Consider the following 14,276-nt stretch of genomic DNA (forward strand, 5'->3'; position numbering starts at 1 on the left):
ACTGTCAGTGAAAGAAGCATAAAGACTCCTGATATGCTGGAAGCAGTTTTATTCCGAGGGAATCATGGACAAATAATGTTGTGATTTTCATTGGATCGTAGCAAATCACAAGTTCCAGAATCCCAGGAATTTTTGTTTCAAATTAAATTTTCCCATTCTTCTGGAACATCTGTAACTGGGATGTCCTACAATAATGATAGCTATATGTTCATTGTAAATCTCTGCTCATTCTTGCTGAGTGCTGGCATCTTACTATGGAACATAAAACATCATAGCATGCTACAGGCCCAATGGCCCATGATAGTGTGCCGACCTATATAAACCAATCTAAACCTTTCCCACGCCCACAACCCTTTTTTTTGCATCTACATGCCTGTCTAAGAGTCTTTTAAATGTCCCTATTGTACTAGATTCCACCACCACCCCTGGCCCTGCATTCCAGGTGGCCACAACTCTCTGTAAATAAATAAATAATCATGATGTCTCTTCTAAACTTTTCTCCCATAACCCTGTAAAAATTTCTTCTGGTATTTGCTACTCTCACCTCAAGAAAAATGCACTGATTGTCCATGCTCACATGATCTTGGAGACATCTAAGTCTCTCTCATCCTTCTTTGCTCCAAAAATAAAAGGTCGAGCTTTGTTAACCAATTCTGAACACATGCATTCTTTGAAAGTTGGGAAACGTGTTGTTTCTCGAAGTGGGACTTTTAGTCCTGAGTTGAGTTCCGTCTTCCTCCACTCCCACAGTTCCACCAGGTTGGCAGCTCGTTCCTTAATTTTCACTGGGGGGAATCACCAGGGACTGAGAACTGCGGAATATTGTTGACATCCATGAAACTGTATTTTGATTAAGGCAAAAGGGACAAAAAGATCTAATTGGAATATTGTGATTCATAAACCTAGTTTTATTTTGATATTTTGTAAATTATTCTATTGAATGTGAGGCAAGCATTCCTGAGAAATAGAGAGATGCATATTACTTCGGCCATTCTTCTGGTTGTTTGCTGAGGCTCCATATAATTGATGAGTTTTTATCTGTTTAATTTTGAAAATGTAAATGAAAAATCATTTTTAAACCTCTCTACGACATGAATTTTCTCTTACTGGCAGGTTAAAAAATAAACAGCATTGCTGACTCGTGTTAAATTTGATTTATAAAGGGGAAGAAAATGCTATTTTGAGAAAAATTTGTTATTGAACCCTTCTTTAATAGTTAACGTTCCATGTCTGATCTCAGACAGAAAACCTGAGCCAAGCAACTTTAAACATTTGTGCTTGTCAGAATAGCCCTATGAGGCTGGGGAGTTTCTGTAATTGCATTGAACCTGGATGGCCTGCTTTTTCCCTATTATAAGTTAAGTTTTTGTGTCTGCTGGTCAAGTTGCCACAGCAATGGTAAATAGAATAACCCCTGGGGTGGGGGGGGGGTGGGGGGAACGAGTGAAGCAAACATCTCCAAAATGGTTTTTGAGTAAGAGTTTGTATTTATGTTTGTATAATCTTTCTGCCCACCCTTATTTCGGAGTATGAGCACACACACCAGTTCAAAATCTAATCTGAACCCCAAAGAGAGACTGTTTTTCCTCTGAGAATTCAGTGGTATAGGGATGAGGTGTTGACTAGTTAACCAGTTGTAGCCTGATTAGACAGATGGAGTTAGAAATGTACCATGTTCAAAACAAAGAAAATTGGAGAATTTGAAAAAAAATGTCTTAGAATGATAAATTCTTGTGATGTTTTTTAAATTAAAATCAAGCCAAGTGTTTGCTGATGGGAGATTGGAATGTGAAGCAATTCCTCAGACACTACAACTAATAATTTTTTAAGCTGATAGATATTGTCAGATGAATTTCCTTTCACTTCAGCCACTGTGACTAGCAGATGGCGCCAGTCTCTCTGCATTCTTCAAAGTAATTGTCTTTCTTTTCCCCTCCCCCTCCCAATCTGGAGCTACTTTTGTTTTAAACTTCGGGGAAAACCTGTTTTAACTTGCTTTGACTCTAATGTTTATAACCATCAGTGAGTTAGCATGGATTAAGTCGCACCCAGTGCATCGATGAAGAATAATTCCAGAAAGTTTTAGAATCGTGTCCAATTTAAATACTTTGTTGAATATCTTTACTTATCTTTTGCATCTTAAATAATTATTTTTTGCTTGTATTTTGAAGCTGGATTACATATATTTTCTAAGATGTGTTACCTTTGTTGAAACATTACCTGTAATGAAAGTCAAAGGTACAATCATCAATAGCAGTAGTGTTATTGGAAAGTTTTAGAAATTGAACACAAGTTGTGGAAAAATATCTATGACCTCCATTCTCATGATGCACATTGTAAGTGTCCGAAATATATTTGTATGTTGCAATATGTTCCTGCTTCAACGCATACTTTATACAATGATGAAAAGCCAAAATAAGCTTGTTTTTTTGACAATTCATCACTTCCACCAGGATCACTGCTAAAATGAGTGAACTGTATTTGCAGATCTTTCCTGAGGTGATACAGAGCCCAAATGAACTTAACAGATGCAAGTTTATCATCCCGAGGGATAATTTTCACTGTTAGAGGACAAAATTTGATAATGTCAAATTATCTAGAAATATGGGATGATATCATTCTGTTGAACTGTTTTAATAAATATACATCAACAAAGTGTTAATTTTTTTGTTTCGCTGTGCATTTTTAAAGGTCAAATCAATGCATCATTGAAGATCTTCAGAATGCAAGGAGTGAGGCTTATGGATCTGAAAAACTGCGTGAGCTTCTCAAAATATTGCCAGAGGCAGAAGAGGTGAGACTTGTCAGAAATAGCTCTTCTACTATCTCATTTAGAGAATGGATCTGATGATTAGTTGGTTCCAGAATATGCGATAGTCCAGGAAAATAATTAAGCATTCATTTTACCTGGTGCTGCAACTTGTGTTTCCATCCCCAGACGCTCTGATATTTACCTAGTTCTTGTACCTCGTCTGCCTTTCTGAACAGAGCATTCCTAATGCCCAATATGCACATTTAATAGAAACACTGACTGCATATTTTCTGTATTTCAATCGTAAGTTAAATGTTCAACAAATTTGAATAGTGACAAATAGATGAGAATTGTTTGTAAAATCACTTCCACATTTGGAGTCCTGAACATTGCTTTCCTGCTCCCTCTGGAGTAAATGCTCCCAGATTTATGGATTCAAAATGGTGACACAGTAGAGCACACATGTCAAACTTTGGCCCGCGATATAATTATATTTGGCCCGCAAGATCATTTCAAAAATGTATTAGAGGTGGCCCGCCCTGCAGTGAGAGCCGATGCTGTTTCTTGGTAATGTCACCCCCACCATCCTCCCCCTTCATTGCATATCCTTCCCCATTGTAACACGAGAAATTGTAACACGAGAAGTCTGTCGATGTCATCAGCCGGTTGGAAGGCTCCCCGCACAACCAGTCACTTCTCCCACCTGTCAAGTGGTGCGGTGGATTGGCGAGCGCCTGTGATTTCCTTTCGGCGCGACGGGCATGGCAGGCTGCGCACGGCCCCCGGGCAGCGCGAGCCCCGCGTGACTGGCACCGGACGGCCCTTCCACAGCGCGAGTGCACTTCTCCCAGTCGCCACGGCCTTCAGCGCTTGCACCCGCGCGGACCCCAGGGACGGCTGATTCGGCCATGCACGTGAAGAGAGAGATGGTGGCTGTCCGCAAAGGCTGATCGGCAGCGCGCTGGGCCTGAGTGGGTGGGTAAGCAGAGGTGGGCAGAGGGTGTGGGTGAGGAGTAATGGGCAGGGGAAGTTATGGTGGTGCGAGGGGCAGTTAGAGGGAGGGATGAGTAGAAGGAGGGGTGGATAGGGAAGAGGTAAAAGGGGAGGGGCAGGGCGAGTAGGGGAGGGGTGATTAGAGGGTGAGAGACGGGTAGAGGGAGGAACAGGTTGAGGGGAGAGGCAGTAGAGGGGCGTGTGTAGGATGGGGTGGGTAGAGGCAGAGCGAGTGGAGTGAGGGGTGAGTAGAGGTTGGGTAAAGGACTGGTCAGGTAGAGGGATGGTGGGTCGAGGGTGAATAGAGGCCTAGAGCCTGAGGAGTGAGCAGGAAATGCTGAGTCCTGATGCAGGCCAAAATGGACACAGCCTGTGAATGCTGACTACATCTCCACAGGGACCAAATAGGTTTCCCTCAGGTCAAGCAAAGGGTGAACTTGAGCTACCTACTCCTGACCTGTAACATTATCCTCCTAAAGTTATATCCTAAAGTTTAACATTACATATGTTGAAAGAAGAGAAAACATGCAGATGTTGTTGAAAATTTTCAATAAATATTTAGTTCGGCCCTCGACTTAGTCCAAGTTTTTAATTTTGGCCCTCCGTGAATTTGAGTTTGACACCCCTGCAGTAGAGAGTGCTACTGCCTTGCAGCTCCGGAGACCTAGATTCAGCCCTGACCCTGGCTGCACTCCATGTGGAGTTTGTACATTCTCCCTGTGACCTTACAGATTTCTGCCAGGTATGGCCATTTTTCTCCCACCTCCCAGAAAGATGAAGGTACATCAACTGTACTGTAAAATATGTCATTGTGCAGGTAACTGGTAGAAGCAATTGAAAGGAAGTAGATGAGCTTGCAAGGGAATAAATTGTAGATCTTCAGGGAGTGGGCCTCTTGCCTATTTCTACTTGTCTTTGTATTTCTACTTGCCTATCTATTTTGCTTGTACATTCCAATCTTCCACTTCCATCTTTGTTTCTTCCATCTTTTGTCTCTCCTATCAGGTTCCTGTCCACTTGCCAAGCTAGCTTAAACCCTCACTGCTTCCCAAATGACCCTGAAATAAATTAGAGAACCAAATAGGCTTTGTTCACAATCCTGTAGTTTCAATCAGCATAAATAATTCTTAAAATTGCAAATGTATTTAATTATTTGGATTTACCAGCTTCCTTGATGAGATTTGAATTCTTATCTCTAGCATTCGATAGACTGCACATCATATTAATAGACCAGGAAATTAACCACATTGCAACCATACTTGCACAACTATTGCTGATACAGGTAACTTCCGTAAATATAGACATGGATCATTTATACAGTTAATCTCCTTTCACATCTATCTTTTAGCCTAGCTTCAGGACTTCATCTTCATCAATATTCAGCCCACACAAGACCACCCTATTTGTGGTGAATTCTGACATACTCAGGAATTTTTACCCACAATTTTCTTTAATTCTTTCCCAGTTTGTCTCTCCTAGCTCAATGTAAGAGGGTAGTCTACCCTTCTGATGTTGAATGAAATCTTTGTGAATCAATTCTCTGCAGCCAGGTGTTCCATAACCCTATTTTACACAAGCAATATTTAATTTACATGTCTAGTTCCCAAGTTCTTACACAGTCCACCCTCAGTTGAATTTGTGTTTGTTTTGAATCATTCACCATTATATCCAGATACACTTACAACCTCATTACTCATTGTTTCCATTCTTTCTTGCCCTTTATTGAAAGTTCTTGTCAAGATATTGGTACTACCCTCATTCACATGACATTTGCACCACCTGTAGAATTTTTCTTGCCTCAGAACCTGTTCAGTATCTTGAAAATGGTGCACCTCAAGTGACAGCTTTGCAGCCACCTTTCACAATTTTGCTCAGTTTAATAGATATTTTTGTTGCATTGATCTATATTGCTTACAGTGCCTTAGTCTTTGAATCATTTGATTGAAATTTATATAACCGAGTCTGCAAAATATCCTGATAATAAATCTGGTGAATACTTGATCCTGCAAAGAAGATCCTTCCATTTCACCAATTAGAACACCTCACAATTGTCCCTGCACCCTTTCTTCTGTTCAAGGAGATTAAAAATCCCATGACTACTCTATAGTCTCTCATTAGAAAGTTTAGTAGATGCTTTTTGAAATCCATATAAATAAATAATTTCCTGCCCGACACTTGAGACATTTCAAAAAATGTAGTAATGACCAACTACCAACTTTACAAATCCATGCTCACTATATAAATCCCTTTCTGATCCACTGAAGATTTACAATGTGCACAATCACCCTGTCTTTATAGGTTTTAGTAATTGCCTGACAGCGGTTGATAGAGTAACTATTCTTTTTCCAGTTTCTCTCTCTTTTTTTTTATTAAAACCATGATGGACAGAATTTTATAATATAAGAAACAATTCCAGAATCAAGAGAACTGGAAGATTCTAGTTCATGCATAAGTGTTGTTCTTGCCCACATCCTTTAATACTCCTGAAATGAAAACCAACTGTTTCTAGGAAATTATCACTCTATGCCTTGCACCAAATTCAGTACTACACAGTTCCGACTTGTTTCCATTACTATAAATTAAAATAATTTAAATCTACAGTTATTAGTTTTCAAATGACCCATATTGGTCTTGTCTTGTGATTACTCCAAGTTAGCAGGAAGGAAAATTATTTACTTTTTCTCCTTTGTAATTTTAAACAAAAATAGGTTGAAAATTGTTGCTAATTAAATAATATCTCCCTGCAGGTAAAGAAATTACAAGCCTTCAAAGGAGATGTAAGCAAATTGTCGTTGGCAGATTCATTCATGGTCCTGCTGATACAAGTACCCTGGTAAAGTAGCAGTGTAATGCATATTTCTTCATAGTAAAAATAAAATGGTGGCAGTCTTGATCTATTGTTTGAAACAATTTTGTTGGTTTGCAGCTATGCTCTTCGGATGGAAGCAATGATTCTTAAAGAAGAGTTTACTCCTGCCTGCTTCACATTATACAAGGAAATGAAAACAATGCAAACAGCTACAAAAGGTGATTATAAAAGTGCGGTGCGCTGACTACTTGGTTGACAACTGGCTAGATACTTCTGCTGAGCAGCCTTTTGAGCTATAAAGATGATATAGAGGGGTTTCAGGCAGTAACAGTTAATTGGCAAAGACACGACCCAGGAAAAGCAGTCTTGAAAAATGTGAAGACGTGTTTTGGATAAAAAATGGAAAGTGGAGTATCTTTTCATTGATTAGTGCTGGTGTTCAGAGAACTTGGGAGGTCAACTAATATCTTGCTTGGCTATTATTATTGTAAGAAGATTTGAGTGCGAGGATAGTGATGCCCTGCTCCAAATATATACAACTCTGCTGATAATGCATCTGAAATACCGTATTTGACAGCATATAAGACCTACCGGTATATAGGTGTTTCCCCCACCCCACTTTTAGTGTGACATTTCAGGAAAAATTTGTTGGTGTATTTACTTCATTCATTTTACTTGGGGGTCCCGTCACTCACTCGCTCCCTCCCTCACATCGCTGACTCTCTCCCACAATGCTTAAAGGGGAACGCTGGGCCTCGACAATCAACGATCATTGAGGCCCAGCGCTCCTCTCAATATACTGTGGGAGAGAGCAAGTGACGGGATTCCTGAGCAAATTGTACGAGGTGCGGGGGCAGGTGGCAGTGAGCGAGCAGCCTGAGCCTTCCCTCAAAGCACTGTGGGAGAGAGCAAGTGACGGGACCTCTGAGCAAATTGTACGAGGTGCGGGGGCAGGTGGCCTCCCTCAAAGCACTGTGGGAGAGAGTGAGAGAGCAGGAAGGAGGGAGAGAACAAGCCTTCTTACTGATGAAGTGAGCGGCAGCAACTCTGGAAAGCACGGGTGAGTAGTTTGAACGCTTTCCTCCTGATGCCATCTTGCAAAATGGCGGCACTAAAATGTTACCTTTGCATATAGGACCTGGGGTCGTTTTTGAGGCAATTTTTTTTGTTGGGGGGGGTGTAAGGGGTGCTGTCAAATATGGTATCTTGTGCAAGTCTAGTCTTTTTATAAGAGGGGTGCAGCAAAGGTTCACCAGGTTTATTCCTAGGATGACAGGTCAGGTTTGTTGAATATGTTAAGCAGGTTGGATCTGTACTCTCTGAGAAATGAAATGCACAATATTCTTATTGGACATGACAGAGTAGATGGGGCTTGGATATCCAAAATAATGGTTTACAGTCTTAAGGAAAAGGTTTTCTATTCAGAACTGAGATGAGGAGAAATTTCTTCACACTGAGAATAGTAAATTTTTTAACTTCTTTATCATCAAGGGCAATGGAAGCTCAATCACTAAGTGTACTTAAGAGATATAAATAGATTTTTAGATATTAAGGGAATCAAAGAATATGGGGTTGTGCGGGAGAGTGACACTATAAGGTACATAGTGATTTTATTGGTGGCAGAGCAGGTGTCTTTGTTTCTGTTTCTAATGTTCTTACATGACAGATTATATTTGTTCCATTGCATGGTATAGGCCTGGCTCCAAGTTAGTCATCACAATCAAACTCAGGTCTTCCATACATTTCTGGGCCTTGCTTTGATTTATTGGACCTCACTGAAACTGAGTGTCTGCATGTGTGTTTGTGAGAGTTTGTAAGTGCATGTGTGAGTTTGAGGAAATCAGAACATGTTTGTCCATCACTGAGGTCTTGGGTTCACCTGTGTTGATTATATTCACTACTTAGACTGCCATCAAACACTTTTTAGTCACACATATTGAATGTTCATTCAAGGAAGGTACCCAAGAACCAAACCCAACAGAGGTATCATTGTTTTAAGAAGTGGAGGGTAGAAGGCATGAAAGTGGGCATCTATTCAAGGGTTTGGGTCCATGTAGTTGAATAACAGTTTATTCACTTGCACAGTTCTCAATGCCTTCTCTTGATGCTTTTCATAGACTTTATTTGAGCCCAACTAAACTTTGAACATATGACCATTTTGCAGAACTGATGACCTGTGAGGAACTGCATGCAATTTTACATTTGGTTCTACAGGCAGGCAACATCATGAATGCTGTAAGTGATTTCTACTGCTTTCGCTTTTGTTGTTGTTGAAACCACAAAGCTTTTGTTGTCTTTCTTCTTCATTGATAGTCTCTTCCCATTTCTCAACAGGGAGGTTATGCAGGAAATGCTGTGGGGTTCAAACTATCTTCATTGTTGAAACTTGCAGACACAAAGGCAAACAAGCCAGGAATGAACTTGCTACACTTTGTGGTTTTGGTTTGTATTTAGATGTATTTCTTCCTCTAAATGCTTTTAATTGTCATTTCGTGATTTATCTGACATTTGAATATATTTTTATTTATCTGGAATCAGTTTCTGAAATTGGTTCAAAAATAGATAATTTTCCATTTTAAAAAATATGAAATTTGGAAAATTTTTGGCTGATATAAGATGCACTACCATTTCCAGAAGAATTTAATTCATTTTTCTTTCAGCACATTGAGTATTTTCAAATAACAAAATCTTTTAACTACACAAATGATGATGAAATGTTATTTGTTGTGTTTTTTTAACAATTATTCATATAAAAGGGAACACACCAATAACAATTATTGCTTTTTGAAAACAGGAAGCACAGAAGAAGGATGCAACTCTTTCAGCTTTTCCTGAGAAGTTAAATCATGTTCAGGAGGCAGCCAGGTAATACAATTATATTCTACTTGTGTCTTCTCCTTTCTCGCCTCTTAGTCCACAACTTTCTACTCTTTCCACAATAGAAATCGTATGTAGGAAATCAAATTTGGCAGCCACAACTGGAAACAATCATCAAATTATACACATGTCTCTAGAATATTTAGTGGAATGTAGAAAAGTTATTTTCCGAAAACAAATTTTGGAAGGCACACCTAAAACTTGGTTCAAACACATTTTCCACATAATCCATAACCAAACCCCACCTGCAGCTGAGTTTAATGGGATGTTTGTGTTTGTCATTATCTTTTTGTTTCCATCACGTACCTGTAGTCTACTATCTAAACATTAGTGTTGCTTAGCTTTGTTATTACCTGAATATTTGTGCTGGAAACTGCAAGCATGGATCTGAGCAACTCAGTGCAAGATAAGCTCTCAGCATTGTGGGCAATGCACTATGTGAAGTGTTGCCAAAAAATGGCTTGCACATTCAATCCCTGATCTGTTTTTTTGAACATTTTATTTATAGATCATAATAAATCTTATAATAAAAATATAAGTAAGTACATATTTTGTGATCCCTGATCTGCTGATTGAGTTGGGAACAACATAGGTTTATAAGGTAGATATTTCAGTTTTCAGATGCTGAAAGATACACATTATAATTCTAGAATCTTCCATTCTATTTTATAATGTCCTGTATCTGATGTAATGTTGAAGGATGATGATCTTTAATCTTAAAACTTACCTAGTTCACTGTCCTTCAGTGCAAGAAATCCTTACTCATTCTGGCCCAAGTTGACTCCAAATGTGGATGAGTTTTCATCACCTTTCTATTGTCTCATAATTGTTCAGTTAAACAAGAATGAATTGCACCGATCAAATCCTTAAAGGCATCACTAATTATATCTGTGGTAGGTAGTCATCAAAGGAACACCTTTTTGTTCTCATTAATCTGATGTATTTATATATGACAGTATTAGAAGGAATGTTCATTGCATAATTTTTGCTAAGAAGTCCCATCTTCAAACTGAAGACATCCTCCATTGAATTGTGTGCAATGTATTAAAGCTAAATGGGTTAGACAAATTGGGCATCTATGAGATGTTATATAATCTGAAATTACCAAGATGACACTACAACTGAAGAAATCCAACATGTCCCTGAAGTCTCTTATCAACTTTATAGATGCACAATATAAAGTATTTTACCCAACTTGGTATGGGAACTGTTCTGCTCAATATACCAAAAACTGGTGAAAATTATGAACATAACTCAGGCCATCACACAAAACAGCCTCTTCTGCATAAATGCTACCTGTACATCCTACTGTCTTGGGGAAGCTACTAATATATTAAAAAACTCTCACCCTCACTTCTGCCTGGCTCCACTGGGCAGAAGGTGCATGAGCTTGATTCAAGGACAGTTTTTTTTCCTGCTGTTATCAGACTCTTAAATGGATCTTCTACTAGTTAAAGATGTTGCCGTTTAATGGTACTTTTCTCTATGCCCTGCACTTTGATTTTGAAACACTATGTCCTCCTTGATTTATTGTAACATTAGACCCGCACATGTGATTATTTATTAATGTACAATTGCCATGCCTGCTCTCTGAGTTAATTTGCACATAGATATCTCCCAACCTAGATTTGGTTTCTTCAATGTGGAGGAGGCCACATTGTGAATACCAAATGCAGTGTGCTAGAATACAAGAGCAAGGGAATCATTGCTTCTCCTGGAAGGACTGGCGGGGTCCTTGGATCATGAGAGTAGAAGAGGTATAAGAGGTGTTACAATTCCTGCAGCTTCTTAGTTTGAATGAACGGATTTTGTTAGAAATGATGCTGCCTGACCTGCTGAGGTTTTCCAGCAAGTTTTGTTTTATTTCATATTTCCAACATCTGCAGTTTTTTTTTCATGATCTGTATCTTCACCCATGCTCTGTCAACACTAGCGAGATTCACTGAAAGTGTAGAAGGGCATGGCCAGAGCAACCTCAGATATATCTACAAATAGGTTCCAACCTGACAAAGCTAAAAGGAGATTACATTTGTGTGAAGCAGCAAGAGAGATGAGCAGTCAGGTGATCTCATTAGTAATGGATCTGATCACAGCACAATGGGTATTCTAAGTTATGAATGGTGATGGACAATTACACAGCAAACAAGGAGAGAAGGCTCCTAGAATAGCCAATTTCAGTGATGAAAGGACTCAGCACACGATTGCAAAAGACAAGACTGGACCATTTTCAACCTGAAGTACTGATTGAGTGAATATTTAATTTCATTCATAAATCCTCAGAAATTAAATCTGCATGAGCTTGCATGCAACAAGACATGAGCTGATAGGTGGCAAGTGATCTTTCTGTCGCATGTCATTATGATTCCCCACTGGGTATGACAACCTACCCTTAATGTTCAGTGGTGTTTCCATCCATCATCATTGAAGTGCTGGGGCTAGCTACATAAATACTAAGACAACAGGAGTATGTCAGAGGCTGTGTATCCTGTGGTGAGTGAGCGATTTCCCCCAAAACCCCATCTGCAAGATGCAAGTCAGGATCTCAATGGAATACTCTTCTTTTCTGGATTAGTTCACTTCCAGCAATACTGAAGAAACTGAACACCATTTAGAATAAAGCACTTCACTTGATTTCATTTGTTCCCATCCATTAACCTAAAGACGTTGTCTTCACCTCCATCTCACTGCATGTGCCATGTACAAAATGCACTGGTTCTTTTTCTGAGCTGTTCCTAAATCTGCAACCTTCATCACTAGGAGATGCATGAGGATACCACCACCTGCAGGTTCCTCACGAAAGTGCATGCTCTCCTTACCTGGGAATATATATCACTGTTCTATCAATGCTTATTCCTCCCTACATCACAGCATTGTGGGCTTCCTTCAGAGCATGTCTGCACCAGTTCAAGAAGGCAAGTCACGTTCAAAACATATTTTTTTAAAAATGGAGGACCAAAACAGAGTAGACCAAAAATTTAAAATATTATTTGCCTTCACACAATTAGCTGGAGGAACTGAGTGAGGTTTTGGCTCAAAAGATTGATCAATTTTTATACCACTGATGCTTCTTGACCAGCTAAGTTTCTCCAATTGACTGTATTTAACTTCAGATTCCAGCATCTGCAGTCTCAAGGTTAAGTTCTTGTCAGAGGGCATACATGATATATACCCTACTATTCTTTTTTTTCCCCTGTGGGCCAGGCAGAATATCTACTTATCAGTAGTGTAAACTGTACTCAAGAATAAGATAGATATGCAAAAGAGAGAAATGTAAACAAAGAAAGACATGTAAACACATTGACTGCAAATAAACAAAAAATAAAAATATTCAGTAATAAATAACATGCAAAATACAATCCTTAAATGAGTTCTGATCGTGTCTGTTGCTTATGAGTCTGATGGTAGAGGGGTAGCAACTCTTCTTGACCCTTGTTATAGGAGTCTTGTATCATCTATACCTCTTTCCTGATGGCAGTAGCGAGATCAGAGCATGCCCTGAGTAGAGTGGATCCTTCATAGCTGCTGCTACCATTAAATTAATAATTTTTTAAAATTTTTCCATTCTTGCTTTTTAATAAAAATAAACCTGGATGTGTTCATTTTCATAATTACTGCTAGCTGTGGTCAAGCAAGTTATTCATTCACATGGACATGTTTATGAAATAATTGTTCTTTTCCTTTGCAATGTTGCATTCGTTTATTGATCCATTGTGCATTGAGAATTTTCATGACACAAGCCAGTGTAAGTAACAGTATCTTCCACTTTCAATGGGAAATTCAGGCATGTTTTAAATATATTTTTTCCTTACAGATTGTCAGTTGATAGCATTAATGCTGACCTACATTCACTTGTCAGTAGAACAAAGTGGATGCAAGAACATTTAAAGCAAGACATCGAATTACTACATCAAATGGAGGATTTCATTCAGGTGAGTCAGGATCTAAAAGATCACTTGTCCATGGTCAAATGACAATAAGGTAGAGCAGGGTTTAATTATTCTGGTCTTGGAACATATCCTATGACTGCTTTTAATTTAAAAAGAACATGGAACTCAAAGCCTCTGCCGTGGATAGCTCAGGCTAGAAAGATTAACAAATGCAAGTCTGACTGTTGGTCTAGTGGTAATCTTAATCTCTTCACATTGTGCCTCTCTCAAATGTCCAATGTTTTTCATGGGCTTTGTTTGAATCTATAAAGAATAATCAAAGTTTTGTTCTTGAGTGCAGAATTTAACCCACAACTGGGGAGATTAAATAACATACAATTTCTGTGTACATTGAAGACTTGTGGCAGTCTTCCCTTGTGTAATAAATCTATATTCAATGCCTAAACAAAGAGCATTCCTGGTTCTGACTTAATTATAGTATTAAATATCTGTTCAGAATTTTTGAAAGAGAGCAAAAAGAAAATAATTATTATGCTATAAAGATTGGACTTTATTCAAAATTAAGTAACATGATTAAAATCCAATTTTGTTATGTCAATAACAGAGCAAGAAAATTCTTGCATAAAGATAGATCAGTGATATTTAGCATCAGTGCCAAATACAGGAACAGATTTTGAGTACGAAACTGCTATTGAAAGTATCTCTTGTAGAGTTTGATTCATTTGCATTTGAATTCTGTTTCTGCTAGCAGCAGGAAGATAGATCTTGTCCAAGGAAGAAATACCCGTAAAATTCAAACGTGGTAATAAACTTACAATGATATGGAACTGGAAGGTTTTTGACCATCTTGTAGGATTTCTATAGCTTCCATACCTGAAATGAGGATGAAAAGTTTATGATCTGAAAAAGCAACTCTTATGAAATTATATAAATTAGGACAGGAGCAGTCACAAGGGTC

General features: G+C 38.7%; 1 protein-coding gene across 1 annotated transcript in view; it reads left to right on the plus strand.

Annotated features, from left to right (window-relative positions):
• The window catches only part of fhdc1 (FH2 domain containing 1), an 83,721-nt gene that overhangs the window by 53,806 nt on the left and 15,639 nt on the right, over window positions 1–14,276 (plus strand). The window contains 7 exon segments of the mRNA XM_069923130.1: window positions 2,692–2,794; window positions 6,493–6,578; window positions 6,672–6,772; window positions 8,719–8,789; window positions 8,889–8,996; window positions 9,349–9,419; window positions 13,243–13,360. Of these exon segments, the coding sequence (XP_069779231.1) occupies window positions 2,692–2,794; window positions 6,493–6,578; window positions 6,672–6,772; window positions 8,719–8,789; window positions 8,889–8,996; window positions 9,349–9,419; window positions 13,243–13,360 (658 nt within the window).

This window comes from Narcine bancroftii, chromosome 3, assembly GCF_036971445.1.
Source record: "Narcine bancroftii isolate sNarBan1 chromosome 3, sNarBan1.hap1, whole genome shotgun sequence".
Taxonomy (NCBI): domain Eukaryota; kingdom Metazoa; phylum Chordata; class Chondrichthyes; order Torpediniformes; family Narcinidae; genus Narcine; species Narcine bancroftii.